This window comes from Lynx rufus, unplaced genomic scaffold, assembly GCF_022079265.1.
Source record: "Lynx rufus isolate CCGP_SWC_20201006 ecotype Redwood Valley unplaced genomic scaffold, mLynRuf1.p SCAF_27, whole genome shotgun sequence".
NCBI classification, from domain to species: domain Eukaryota; kingdom Metazoa; phylum Chordata; class Mammalia; order Carnivora; family Felidae; genus Lynx; species Lynx rufus.
Window position 1 is genome coordinate 6,318,603 of NW_025814842.1, and position 14,501 is coordinate 6,333,103.

Here is a 14,501-nt window from a genome sequence, read left to right on the forward strand (position 1 = left end):
GTCCGCGAGTCCGAGGAAACTTTCTGAAAAAAGAAGACATCCATGCTGCTTCGCCACCACCTTCGAGCCTCTGTGTGACGCCACTGGCAAAGGGCCGCAGGAGCCCCGCTCATACGCCAGACCCTCCCCCGTCTCACCCGCTCTGGACTCGGGCCGCGCGCGCCCAAGCTGCGCGCGTGCGCAGACTGCCTGGCGGACGCGCCGCGCAGGCGCCGTAGCCATTTCCGGGATCTGTCAGCCGCTCCCTCTGGGCCCCGGTCCTCCGCCCGCGCCCGCCGGAGCCTGTTCGCGTCGACTGACCAGAGTCCGCGAATTCTCCGCTCCGAGCCGGTCCGGACTGCCCCGATCCCAGGTAAGGGACAGCAGGGCGAGCTTCTGGCCCTGTTGGCCTCCAGTTGCCCGGCCTCTCCCCAGACGTTCTTGAACCCGCGGGGGCGGTGAAGCGGGGGCTTAGGCCGCGGGGCCCACAGGCTGAGGGGCGGGCCGGGTCTCCTGGCCCGGCCTCCGGAGGGGGCGGGGGATCCCGGTTCTCGGTGAGGCCGGCCGAACCCGTGGGGTCTCCACCCTTGGCTTCTCTCTAGGTTCTCCAGCTCCAGACCTCTTCCAGGGCCAGAATTAGCGGCTCCTTCTCCTGTGCTTCTGTAACCCTATTTGCACCCCTATTATGGGCATTTATCACAATCTGTAAAATTGTAGTAAATGAAATCATCCTCCCCTAGTCGAACGTCACGACGGACCATTCCTTTCTTTAGCGTCTAGAATAGGTACTGCACCACGCGGTGAGCGACCCTGGAATGTTCGGCTCCGTTCTAGGGCCGCCGTCAATCTTTCAGTTCGGGGGGCCCTCCCGAACTCGAGAAAAAGACCTTCCCCCGAGTTCTTTTAAGATTCCCCCGCCCGAGTGCCTCATCTTAAGTCAGTAGTGCAGACTCGCTCCTCCCGCTGGCTCCGTGGAACCTTTTATACCAAAATTCCGATCCCGGCACCACCCCTTTTCGTTGGGGGACCCTGGGAAGATTGCTTCTTTGAGTCCGCGTTTCCTAACCTGCAGTAGGAAGGTTCTTAGAGTTTTCTTTGAGGATCAAGTAACTTTATTTGCATCAATTGCCTAGACTAGTTCTTGGCCCAGAGTGTAGGCGCTCAGTAAATATTAGCTATTGCGACTGTCCTGGGCATTCTGTGCATACCTATCTTCCCTTCCTTTGCTACCCTCCTCTCCCCGCAGACTTGAGGACCAGAAAAGTGTCAAATTTATTTATGTTTCTGGCCCTGTCCGTGTACTTACTACACTGCTGGGAACATGGTAGGCATGGTAATAAATTGTGGCTTGGAATCCTTGATTATAAAGCTATCTGTTGTCATACTGCAGCTTTAGAACGTGAAGGAAATGCTAACCTACTTTTATCTGCTTCGATGCATTGTCTAAATTAACTACGTTATCCTAGTTCCACTCCCCCCCCCTCCCCTTTTTAAATCAGTTTCATCTCGGGGCGCCTGGGTGGCTCAGTCGGTTAAGCGGCCGACTTAGGCTCAGGTCATGATCTCGGGGTCCGTGAGTTCGAGCCCCGCGTCGGGCTCTGTGCTGACAGCTCGGAGCCTGGAGCCTGTTTCAGATTCTGTGTCTCCCTCTCTCTGACCCTCCCCCGTTCATGCTCTGTCTCTCTCTGTCTCAAAAATAAATAAACGTTAAAAAAAATTAAAAAAATAAAATAAATCAGTTTCATCTCACCTTTTGGTTTCTGGTGGGTCCTGGGTTTTCAGGTATCTAAGAAAAAAGGAGAGGCTATCAGTCTGGAAGGTGTTTTTACCGTGCTAGGGGGTGGGTGTAACTGGCTGCTTCCTACTACAGAGTATTCAGAGAGCTTCCAAGGTTAATTCATCTACTTATTATAATGAAAGGAGGGGAGTATCTTGGAAAAATAAAACACTTGCTTGGAGGAAGAGTGGCAGTATTTGGATCTAGAATCCTGTGCTGAAACAAATTCTCCATGGGGAGGTTTAAAATGATCGGCTGGTGAGGCTGGTGCCTGGCATTGAAACCTCATCTCTGAACCTTGTGGAGGGTGTGGTGATCTTTGTGGAGTACCTGGTATCGCTGGGTTGGGTAATGAGAGCAATTAGAAACTGGATGAATCACAGTGTTAAAAACTTGACTCTAAACCGGCAACTGAAATTTTCACTGTATAAGTACTTTCAGGCTTCAGGGCCAAGAATTCAAAATATATAGACATTTCCAAGTTCAGAGGATACTAACCAGTGTGTACTTCTCGAGGTGGAGAGAGCTAACTTAGTGAGCATCTATTTTGGGCTAGGCTTTTTACTACACGTTTTCATATGTTATCTCATTTAATCCTCATACCAACAGATGTCAGTGATAACGTCAATTTTACATATGAAGAAAAATTTAGATTTAGGGATGTTAAAGTGACCTGCCCACGGTCTCATAGCTAGTATGTGCCCAAGCCCAGGTTCAAACCCGGGTCCCCTTGGACCTGGCAACCAAACATTAGGATGACTTTGTACTCAAAGCTATAGGTAAAGAAAGGAGGTGTGTTGTAGGGGAGTGCCTGGAATTATGCTCTGAATTGTTATAAGTCGTTGTTTCTCTCAGTGCTGTATAATAAAAGATTTTCAATAGAAGCATGTTAAATTTAACATCACCACCTTTTTTTGTTCTTAGGTTTTCAGATCTCACCTAAATATTAATAACAGTTTAGAATTAGAATCATCAGCCTATGACAGAAGGTATCTTTATCTTGGTACAAAATTCAAGCTATTGGAGCACCTGGGTGGCTCAGTCGGTTGGGCGTCCGACTTCGGCTCAGGTCATGGTCTCGTGGTCCGTGAGTTCGAGCCCCGCATCGGACTTTGGGCTGACAGCTCAGAGCCTGGAGCCTGTTTCGGATTCTGTGTCTCCCTCTTTCTCTGACCCTCCCCTGCTCATGCTCTGTCTCTCTCTGTCTCAAAAATAAGTAAATGTTAAAAAAAAAAATTTTTTTTTTAAAACAAAAAAACAAAATTCAAGCTATTATTCTCCTGCATTCACTAATTTTGATGAATACAGACTGTTTACTGGGTGTCTTATAAATGTAACAAGAGTATTGTCTTACCCTACAGACTTAAATTACCCACATGATTATAACTGAAGTATGTCCAAATATGGAACTTGAATGATATGACAAATTTAGAAATGCGATTTTAGAAGTAATTATGTTGTTATGTAAATGTTTACCTCTTTTTGCTACTTTGCTTTAAAAAACTGAGTTGAGGGGCACCTGGCTGGCTCAGTCAGTGCAGCATGCAACGCTTGATCTCGGGGTTTTAAGTTCGAGCCCCACGTTGGGTGAGTTGAAGAATGAGAAAGTCTTTGCAGCTGTTCTTTTTTTAACTATACATGAAAAATGTGCTTTTAATGCATGTAGATATTCACATTGAATTATTATTTGTAGGCCAATTTTGTTTAACAAATAAGCCTATAAAATATGCCCTTTGAACTAAATTGTTTTTAATTAAGGAGATATTTGTGACATGGTATGTTATTGTGAGTAACTATGAGCTAAACCTGTGGTGATGGGTAAGCATCTGATACCAGAAAGAGAGAGAGAATCATGCGGTGAGCATCTGGAAGTTTATGTTTTAAAAAACACATTAAGCAGCCTCATATGAATTCATCTAAAACATTTTTTTTTTAATTTCCAGTTAGAGGCTTTTTCTTTATTTGTGATTTGCAGTTTGCTTTCTAGGACATGTAAGAGTAAAGTCAGTGACCTAAATATCTTCACTTTAGAAGAGAATGTGAAACACTGACATTTCTCTGCCAGTTCAAGATATCAGATGTTTTATTTAAGGGTGTGTTTAATCTGTTTTTGACCTTTGGATTCCTTTACAACAATTAACAGACATTTTTTCTGCTTTCCACTGAGATTGATTTCTGCTTTGTCTGCTGAACTTTCATTGTTCACTTCCTAACCTTCTGCTTTCCTTTCCATTCATTTCCTATTTGCATCAGAATTCTTACATTTTAGCCTCCACCCTAGGTGATCAGACTTGTACAGAAGTGTATTGCAACTTCAGAGTGTTGTGTGAGTGCTTCTTAGAAGTGATAAAGGGGAGAAGGATCTGGCTGCTTTAAAAAAAAATTCTCCTCTTTCAGATAATGGTTGCCTCTTTGGTGGATCTAGATTTGGGTGTCTATGAAGTAGAGAATTTTATTTGATTTTTAACTTAATGATGTGTCACACAGATTCCTGCTTTTCATTTTCAGTAAAAAAGCAGTGTGACAAATACCTGTGTAATACACCTTTTGTGTAGATTCACCAGTTGTTAACATTTTGCCACGTTTGCTCTTTATATATCTACTTGTTGTCCTGAGCCATTGAAAGTAAATCACAGAAGACCTTGTGACACTTCATCCCCAAATACTTCATTCTTTATCTCCTAAGAGTTGGAACATGCTCCTAATGGCAGTTATCATAGTTAAGAAATTGGAAATAACTGCATATTGTTATGTAACATAGAATAATATTCATGTTTTCCTTATTGGACTAAATATGTCTTTTATGGCTGTTTTAAAAATATAGATTACAGTCGGGGCACCTGAGCGGCTCAGTCGGTTAAGTGACGACTCTTGATTTTGGCTCAGGTCATGATCTCATGGTTCGTGAGTTCTAGCACTGCGTGGAGCTCCTGCTGACAGTGCAGAAGGCTCCTACTTGGGATTCACTGTCTCCCTGTCTCTCTGCGCCTTCCCCCCATGGTCTTTGTCTCTCTCAAAATAAATAAATAAACTTAAATATGTTTGTAGATTATAATCAAGTTTCATTTGTCGAGTTTGATTTTCATAGCTCTTTTAATCCAGAACAGCCTGCTTCACACCCATTGCCTTTTATGAGTAGTCCAGGCCAGTTGTTTTCTAGGATGGCACATATTCTGGTTTGAACTGTTTATTCTCCCTTTGTGCTACTTAACTAATTCCACTCCCCTTTTATTTCCTGTAAACTGGAAAGTAGGTCTGGATCTTGATTTGATTTAGAGTAAATATATTTGGCATAAATACTTGATAGGTAGGCTTGGCCATATTAGCAGGTTTCCCCAGGATAGTCCTGTGACCTATCACAGCACTAATAAATAATACCCCTTTTTACTTTTGCTTTCTTGAAAGTATTCTGATCTAGATGATAAATTAAATGGTCACTATTTGTAAGTGGTGATGTGCACTTCACGTCACCTCCCGTCAGCAAGCCCATCACGTGAGATTGTTCCACTCTTTATGATACTGCATTTGATCCCTTGGTTAAGATAGTGATTGCCAGATTTTTTAAAAAATTTTTTTCATGTTTTTATTTATTTTTGAAGGATAGAGACACAGAGCATGAACGGGGGAAGAGCAGATTGAGAGGGAGACAAAATTTGAAGCAGGCTCCAGGCTCTAAGCTGTCAGCACAGAGCCTGATGCGGGGCTCGAACTCGTGAACTGTGAGATTGTGACCTGAGCGGAAGTCGGACGCTTAACCGACTGAGCCACCCAGGTGCCCCAATTACCAGATTTTTTTTATTGTTAAGGCATGTTTTTCTCTTAAAAATTAGTAAGTGTTCTGTGGGATGATAATTTGAGACTGTGTGAATATCCTGTTCCCCAACAATTTTTAACTCGTGGTTTTAGAGTCCCTTGATGACCCTTGACAGAATAAAGTATACATTGGTGGTTACAGTATTTGTTGTATTTAAATGATTAAGTTTTGACATTGAGATTGCTTCTTTTCTAATGGGACAATAATGTTTTATTTATCCTCAAATATTTTGGGATCCCCCGACAACTGAAATATGTATTGCCTGCCATTTTAAATGCTTTTTTCTGTTGCTTATTACAGCTTCCTATCCTTTGAAAACACTAAGAATAATGTCCCTGCATCAGTTTTTACTAGAGCCAATCACCTGCCATGCCTGGAATAGGGATCGTACCCGTAAGTATGCTATTAACTTTACTCCTTTATTTTGGTGCCTTTAATATTTTTATATGTAGGCACTTTTTTAGGGATCACATATTTCAGTGTCACATGTGAAAAGGGCATGGATTCAGAAGGAAACTAGGTCAGTCATTTGGTTTATAGAGAGAAAAACTGAGGTTGAGAGTGTTGGAAGGACTTTCCAGCGGTTAATGTCAGAGCCATTGCTAGCATCCAAGCCTTCTGGCTCCTTGTCCAGTACCAGCTGGAGGATGGTTTATATCTGAGGCCCTAAGAACCCAGTGTCTGGAATGGTTGTGTAATATCACCACACTCATCCAATATTTAGTCCAAATACTAGGACCTAAATAAAAGCTATTACAGAAACATAGTTTACTCCTGATGTACTAAGAGTGGTATTAGCTAGTATTTACCGTATTATTTGTAATAAACTTGAGTTTCTAGTTTTCTAGCTGTAACCAACTAGAAAGGGATGGAGAACCCTCTTAGAAGTAGGGACACTACAGCAAGCGAAGTGACAGTATGAAAGAGGCAAAAAAAAAAAAAAAAAAAACACCCTAAAAACAGAGACAGAAGTATAGTAGTGTGCCCATGAATTTTTTTTAATTTATTTATTTATTTTGAGAGAGAGAGAGCGTGTGCACACACAAGCCAGGGAGGGGCAGAGAGAGAGGGAGACAAAATCCCAAGCAGGCCCTGCACCATCAGCACAGAGCCTGATGTGGGGCTTGAGCCCACAAATTGTGAGATCATGACCTGAGTCGAGATCAAGAGTTGGGTGCTTAACCAACTGTGCCACCCAGGCACCCCTTCATGAGCTATTTTTAAATTAAGTTATATTCTGTAGCTACCTTTTTTTAAATAAAGCTTTATTGAAATATAATTCATATTCATAAAATTCACCCTTTTTAAGGGATCAGGTCAGTGGTTTTTAGTACTGTATTCATAGAGTTATGCAATAATACCACTATCTAGTTTCACAATATTTTCTATCACTCCAAAGAGAAACTCTATACCCATTAACAGTTACTCCCAGTTCTCCTCAAAACTTACAGTCTTAACAACTACTGATCCACTCTGTCTCCATAGATTTGCATATTCTGGACGTTTTGTATGGGTGGAATCCTATAATATGAGGCTTTTTGCATGTAGCTTCTTTCACTGACCATAATGTTTTCAAGGTTTATCCATGTTGTACCAAGTAGGAGTACTTCATTCCTTTTTATGGCTGAATAATATTGTATAGACCTATAGTTTATTCATCAGTTGGTGGACATTTTAGTTGTTTCCACTTTTTCGCTATTTGAATAATGCTGCTATGAACCTTCACTTACCAGTTTTTATGTGGACATGTTTTCTTTAAAACTTTTTTTTAATGTTTTCATTTTTGAGAGAGACAGTGAATGGGGGAGGGTCAGAGAGAGAGGGAAACACAGAATCTGAAGCAGGCTCCAGGCTCTGAGCTGACAGCACAGAGCCTGATGTAGGGCTCGACCCCACAAACTGCGAGATCATGACCTGAGCCAAAGTTGGACACTCAGCCAACCGAGCCACCCAGGTGCCCCTGTGGACTTATGTTTTCAATTCCCTTGAGGGTGTAACTAGGAGCTGAATTTCTGGGTCGTATATGGTAACTGTGTTGAGCATTTTGGGAAGTTGCCAGACTATTTTCCAAAGTGGCCACACCATTTTACATTCTCACTAGTAGATGAAGGTTCCAGTTTCTCTGCATCCTTGTCAACACTTGTTATTGTCTTGTCTTTTTCATTATGGCCCTGTTCCCACTATATCCTAGTAGGTATAAAGTAGTATCTTACTGTAGTTTAGATTTGCATTTCCCTGATGACCAATGATGTTGAGCATCTTTTCACACGCTGTTGGCTATTTATTTTCTTTGGAGAAATGTTCAGATCCTTTGACTGTTTTTCAAATTGGGTTATTGGCCTTTTTATTATTGAGTTGTAAGAGTTCTTTGTATACTCTTGATACAAGTCCCATATGAGATACTTTACAAATATCTCCCATTCTGTGGGTTGTCTTTTCTCTTTCTTGATTCCTTTGAAGCACCAAAGTTTTTAATTCTGAAAAAGTCCAAATTATCTCATTTTTCTTTCGTTGCGTATGCATTTGCTGTTGTATTTAAGAAACCAGTTAATTCAAAGTCACAAAAATGTATGTTTCCTTTTTAGAGTCATAGCTTTAGTTCTTATATTTACATCTTGCATTCATTTCGAGCTAATTTTTGTATAAGGCATGAAATAGGGGCCCAACTTCATCTTTTGCCTGTGGATATCCAATTGTCCCAACGCCATTTGTTGAAGACTGTTCTCTCCCTGCTGATTTGTCTTGGTACCTTTGTCGATAATCAGTTGACTGTAAATGTGAAGGTTTATTGGGCTCTCAGTTCTGTTTCATTGATCTTTATGTTTATCCTAATGTCAAGGACACTGTCTTGATTACTGTAGCTTTATAGTAAGTTTGGAAATTGGTAAGTGTGAGTTCCAACTTTGTACTTCTTTCTCAAGATTCTTTTCGCTCTTCTAGTCCCATGCATTTCTGTATGAATTTGAGGATCAGCTTATTAATTTCTGTAAAGAAGGCAGCTGAGATTTTGATAGGGACTACTTTCAATCACTCAAAATAAACAAACATTAAGAAAAAAATTAAAAAAAAATTTTTTAATTCAGTCTGTAACATGATACGATGGTGAATCTAGAGCTTCTGGTTTGTGATCATCTCACAGATCTTTATAGCTGAGTTTCCTGTGTCTTCTGTCTCCCCTTTCCCATGTAAAAATGGGTTTTTGGAGTCTTTCCAGTTACTTTTATTTTTTTTTAAAGAGTTTTTTAAAGTTTATTTATTTTTGAGAGAGAGAAAGCACAAGTTGGGGAGGGGCAGAGACAGAGGAAGGAGTGAGAATCCTGGGCAGGCTCTGCACTGCCAGGGCAGAGCCCGATGCTGGGCTCGAACCCATGAACTGTGAGATCATGACCTGAGCTGAAGTCAAGACATTTAACCAACTGAGCCACCCAGGTGCCCCTCCAGTTATTTTTAATAGAAACTTATGATTGTCCTCAAGGCACCTGGGTGGCTCAGTCGGTTAAGCGTCCAACTCTTGATTTTAGCTCAGGTCGAGTTCAAGCCCCACATTGGGCTCTGTGCTGACAATGCAGAGCCTGCTTGTAATTCTTTCTCCTCTGCCTCTGTCTCTGCCCCTACCCCACTCGTTCTCTCTCTCCCTCCCTCTCTCTCTCAAAATGAACATTTAAAAAAAAGAAAGTTATGATTGTCCTTATTTAAACTACTTGATAAACTTAAAGTCAAACTTTTCTTATTGTAGTTTGAAATTTGTAATGTTTTTCAGATTTAGATTTGACTTTTGAAATCCCTGTGAGCATCTTAGAAATTTAGAGAAATACGTATAATTGGTTTCTAGAAGTACTTGAAGTCTTAGGATTTTAGAGCTAGGTATTTATCTGGTTCCACAGTTTCATCTGTAAAACACCTTTCCTAAGGAGGGAGGGAAAGGTAATATAATAGAAGCGGGAACTAGTAAATAATTGATCTAAAGTTTGAGTCATAGATCCTAATTTTAATTTTGAGAAATTAGTGTTTTGGGTTTTTTTTTTTTAATGAATGAACTAGAAAGGGGGAAAAAATCAATATAAGTTCAAAAGTAATCTATCATAAATATTACATTCTTTATATTTCAAATTGGTCCAAGAGATTTCTCTTGAAAATAGAATTTTATTTTGTGATTCATATTGGCTTTATTGTAAAGGAAAGCTTTGATGTATTTTATGAGCAGAGTCAAGTTTTTTTGATAAACTGATGTTTCCAACCTGGGTTCATGATAGCAGTAAGAACCTAGGAACCATTTTCAGTGTTTTGGAAATTCTAACAGAAAGTAAATATTTAGGGCGCCTGGGTGGCGCAGTTGGTTAAGCGTCCAACTTCAGCCAGGTCACGATCTCGCGGTCCGTGAGTTCGAGCCCCGCGTCAGGCTCTGGGCTGATGGCTCAGAGCCTGGAGCCTGTTTCCGATTCTGTGTCTCCCTCTCTCTCTGCCCCTCCCCCATTCATGCTCTGTCTCTCTCTGTCCCAAAAATAAATAAACGTTGAAAAAAAAAAAAATTTTTTTTAAAAAAAAATAAAATAAAAAAAAAAAAAGAAAGTAAATATTTATTGCTAATGATGGTGGACAAGTGAACTAAAATGTCAAATATCTTTACTGTGGGCTAATATTATATCAGCCAAGTACGATAACATTGTTCTTACTGGTTAGAATCTTTACTTAACAGTTGTAGATATCTCTGATAAAATGAATTTTTAAATTTAGTTTTTCTACAAAACATTTTTTTTAATATTTATTTTTGAGGGAGAGAACATGAGTAGGGGAGGGGCAGAGAGAGAGGGAGACACAGAATCTGAAGCAGGCTCCAGGCTCCAAGCTGTCAGCACAGAGCCTGGGCGGGGGGTGGGGGGGGGGCTCGAACTCACCGTGAGATCATGACCTGAGCTGAAATCAGATGCTTAACTGACTGAGCCACCCAGGCATTCCTCTATAAAACATTTTAAAATATGGGATCCAAGTAGAGGTAAAAGTAATAAAAGGAATTTTTCAGGGGTGAATATTAGGAAACTTTTTTTTTTTTTTTTTTTTAGAGAGAGGACTCAAGTGAGTGAGGGGCCCGGGGGGCAGGGTGGGGTGGGGGGTTCGGAAGCAAGGCTTACCCAAAGCGGGGCTTGAGCTTACCCAAAGCAGAGCTGGCTTAGTTGGTGGATCATGTGACTTTTGATCTTGCAGTTGGGAGTTCGAGCCCTGTGTTGGGTGTAGAGATTACTTAAAAAAAATAAAAATCTTTAAAAAAAAAAAAAGCCAAGTGTAACATACCTCTTTTTTGGTCACAATTTCAAGTTAACTCTTGACTTTTTTCCTCCAGAGATTGCTCTTAGCCCCAACAATCACGAAGTCCACATCTATAAGAAGAACGGGAGCCAGTGGGTGAAGGCTCATGAACTCAAGGAGCACAATGGACACATCACAGGTAAGAGAGACATCTGTGAGCTTAGTGTGAGACTTGCAAATTGAGTGCTTTTCCATTTAAATTTTTTTTTAATGTTTATTTAATTTTTGAGAGAGAGCAAGAGACAGAGTGCAAGCTGGGGAGGGGCAGAGTGGGAGACACAGAATCTGAAGCAGGCGCCAGGCTCTAAGCTGTCAGCACAGAGCCCAACGTGGGGCTCGAACTGACAAACCCATGAGATCATGACCTGAGCCGAAGTCAGACGCTCAACCAACTGAGCCACCCAGGCATCTCTAGTGCTTTTCCATTTAAATGAAGAGCCTGATAAAGTAAGTCTACCATAGTATTTGAAGCTGTGCAACATTTATGGAATTTTCTTTAGAAAATTTGACAAAACATCATAATAATGGTATCCATTTTTAAGTGCTTCTTTTAGCCCAGCTGGTTCACAGCACTCTACCAGTGTTAGGGAAAACACTGATCCTTCTCTGAGGACTGAAGAGCTTAGATTAGGTGATGAAATGTGAAAGGAAGACTAGATGGCCCGTCAGCAGAAAACATAAGCCACTCAGCACTGTGTCCCCAAGTGCTGAGGGGCCGCAGTGTCTTCCGGAAGCTTTCTGTATGTTGTTTGTGGCGGGGAGGAAGACCTTCCAAAATACTGAAAAGGACAAAGAGCAATATAACACCCACATTGCCACCGCTTAGAATTAACAACTATGTCTCTTTTTTCCTGGGCCAGAAAACTGAGGAGACAAAGGTTTAATAATCAGGAGTGGCATTCAAGATAATGGTACAGTCCCCTTTCATCTGCCAGTCCTATCCTATTCCCATTCCCCAGAAGCAGTCCGTAATTCGGTATGACATTGTCCCAGTTCATTTTTAGTACTTTTACATACATAGACACATATTTGTAAGCAATACAAATTTAGTACTATTGGCTAGTATTTTCAATGCTACACAAATGGCATCATGTTGCACATCTCCTGCAGCTTGCTTTTTGCATCTCATGTCGTTCCTGATCTCTATGTTCATCAAGTTTATTCCTTTTAACTGCTGTTTAACATTTCATACCTCATTTATTTACTGTTCTCTCCACTGAAGGACATTTAGGTTGTTTCCAGTTTTCCTTATATTAAAGTGCTAAATGAGCAGCCCTGTGCAGATCTCTTTGTACACACGTGAATGTTTATTGAAGACTGGTACATCCTCACCTTTGCCAGGCTGGTTATAGTGCCTTCACCCCCACAGCCCTATAGGGGAGTGCTTACTCTCCTGCATCCCACACATACTGGATACGGTCAGGCTGTCTGATGAGTGAAAGGGTGGTGTCTCTAGAAGTTACATTTCCCTGATGGATGGAAAGGTTGAGCATATTTTCAGAAGTTTGTTAGCTATCTGGGTTTACTTCTCATACTTTACCGTCCATTACTCCTGACCATTTTTCCATTGAGTTTTTATCTTTTTCTTGTGGGTTTGTAGAAGACTGAATCTTAAAGCATTGCCTCTGAGGCAGATTCCTGGATGTACGTTAGTTTTCATCTTTGACAAAAACTATTGATGAATAGATGGCTAATGGTGGCAAGCAGGGCAGTGCAGAGTTTCATTAAGGAACTGTCAAATAAGGAAGGAAAAAGAGTAAGAGAGAAAAATGGAGAATTTCTATAATGGTTTTCAGAATTCAGTGACCCAAAACCTGATATCATATTTCAAGAGCATGAATTGCTTTGTTATGAAGTGATACCTGGCCATTTTTATTTATTTATTTTTTAAATACTTTTAATGTTTTATTATTTTTTTTATTAAAAAAAAATTTTTTTTTAATGTTTATTTATTTTTGAGACGGAGAGAGACACAGCATGAGCAGGGAAGGGGAAGAGAGAGAGGGAGACACAGAATGTGAAGCAGGCTCCAGGCTCTGAGCTGTCAGCACAGAGCCCGACGCAGGGTTCGAACTCACAAACTGTGAGATCATGACCTGAGCCGAAGTTGGACGCTTAACCGACTGAGCCACCCAGGCGCCCCAGTTTTGATTTCTTTTTGAGAGAGAGAGCATGAGTCAGGGAGGGGCAGAGTGAGAGGGAGACACAGAATCCGAAGCAGACTCCAGGCTCCGAGCTGTCAGCACAGAGCCTGATGTGGGGCTCAAACCCACAAACTGTGAGATCATGACCTGGGCCGAAGTCAGGTGCTTAACTGACTGAGCCACCCAGGCACCCCAATATCTGGCTATTTTTAAAAGAATATACTCACTTATTGTTATGTTCAGAAACAACTCTTGTTCCTTGACCTTTACTCCTATAATTTTTTCTTTATCTATTTTCTGGCTGAGTTGATTCAACCTCTTGCTTTGAACACTTTGGTCAAGCACACCAAAACTTAATCTCCATAACCTTTCAATTACAAATTTCTCACTGAAGTCTTAGATTTTCCTTCTCCTCTCAATGACATTTACTTTTTAAGTGGGCAGCAAAGCGACTGATAGTGATTTTTTTTTTCTAATCATGACCCTGGAATTTTGCCTCTAATCTTCCAACATACTGACTGGCTTGAAGATACCCTCTCCCCAGAGAGAAACAGCGTGTTTTGACTTTCTGCACCCTTTATATTCGTTTCCCAGCAAAAACTCGTGACCATCCCTTCTTGCTTTTAAGTGATTTGTATATGGTGCTAGTGAGCAGCAGGGGCCAACTGACTGGACTACTGAACCAGCACAAAAGACATAATGTGTAATTTCTATTTTTGTTGCTGTTGCTTTCCCATGACCTTATTTCTATTAGGTTTGGCCTATTTTTCTTTCTTTAAGTCCCTTTGCCAGTGGCATTATGGCCTAAAAATAAGAACATTCATACTTTAAATTGGAATTTGATCATTGGGAAGTACATTTAAGTGAGAAAGGGCTAAGGTGAAAGGCCAAAGAAATAGCCAAAAAAGTGAAATATTCAGTTATTTTTTCTCCCCTGCTTCTTTTGGAATCCTTTGAACTTGGGCCTGTTTTCATCCAAATGCTCAGATGACCTCTTTTTTTAGATCTTAAAAAACTGTTGTTGGAAAAATCTAAGTATAACTCTGTGGCAAGAGACCAGGGATCAAACATAGTTTCTCAGAAAGATAGTAACTACAGGAAAAAAAAAAATCTCCTGAAGCTTTCTAGAAGGAAAAAGACCAGTCAGTACTACAGAGAAAAAGAATATGGTTAACATCAAAGCAATACCAGAGTAGTGGAATTTGTTTCTTTGAGTTTTTTCTTTTTTAACGTTTATTTTTGAGAGTGTGTGCATGCGTTCTTGGGAGCAAGAGAGGGGCAGAGAAAAAGAGGGAGAGAGAGAATCCCAAGCAGATTTTGCCCTGTCAATGCAGAGCCCAACGTGGGGCTCCAACTCACAAAATGTGAGATCATGACCTGAGCTGAAATCAAGAGTCAGATGCTTAACTGACTGAGCCACCCAGGTGCCCCTGTTGATTCTTTTTTTTTTTTTCTTAGAGTACCTCATGCTTAAGCACCTCAA

General features: G+C 41.0%; 1 protein-coding gene across 1 annotated transcript in view; it reads left to right on the top strand.

Moving 5' to 3' along the window:
- Positions 1-251: 251 nt before the first annotated feature.
- ARPC1A (actin related protein 2/3 complex subunit 1A) overlaps positions 252-14,501 on the top strand; it is a 29,686-nt gene continuing 15,436 nt past the window's right edge. The window contains exons 1-3 of the mRNA XM_047089237.1: positions 252-352; positions 5,871-5,963; positions 10,909-11,013. Of these exons, the coding sequence (XP_046945193.1) occupies positions 5,900-5,963; positions 10,909-11,013 (169 nt within the window). The 5' untranslated portion in view covers positions 252-352; positions 5,871-5,899. The remainder of the gene's footprint in view (positions 353-5,870; positions 5,964-10,908; positions 11,014-14,501) is intronic.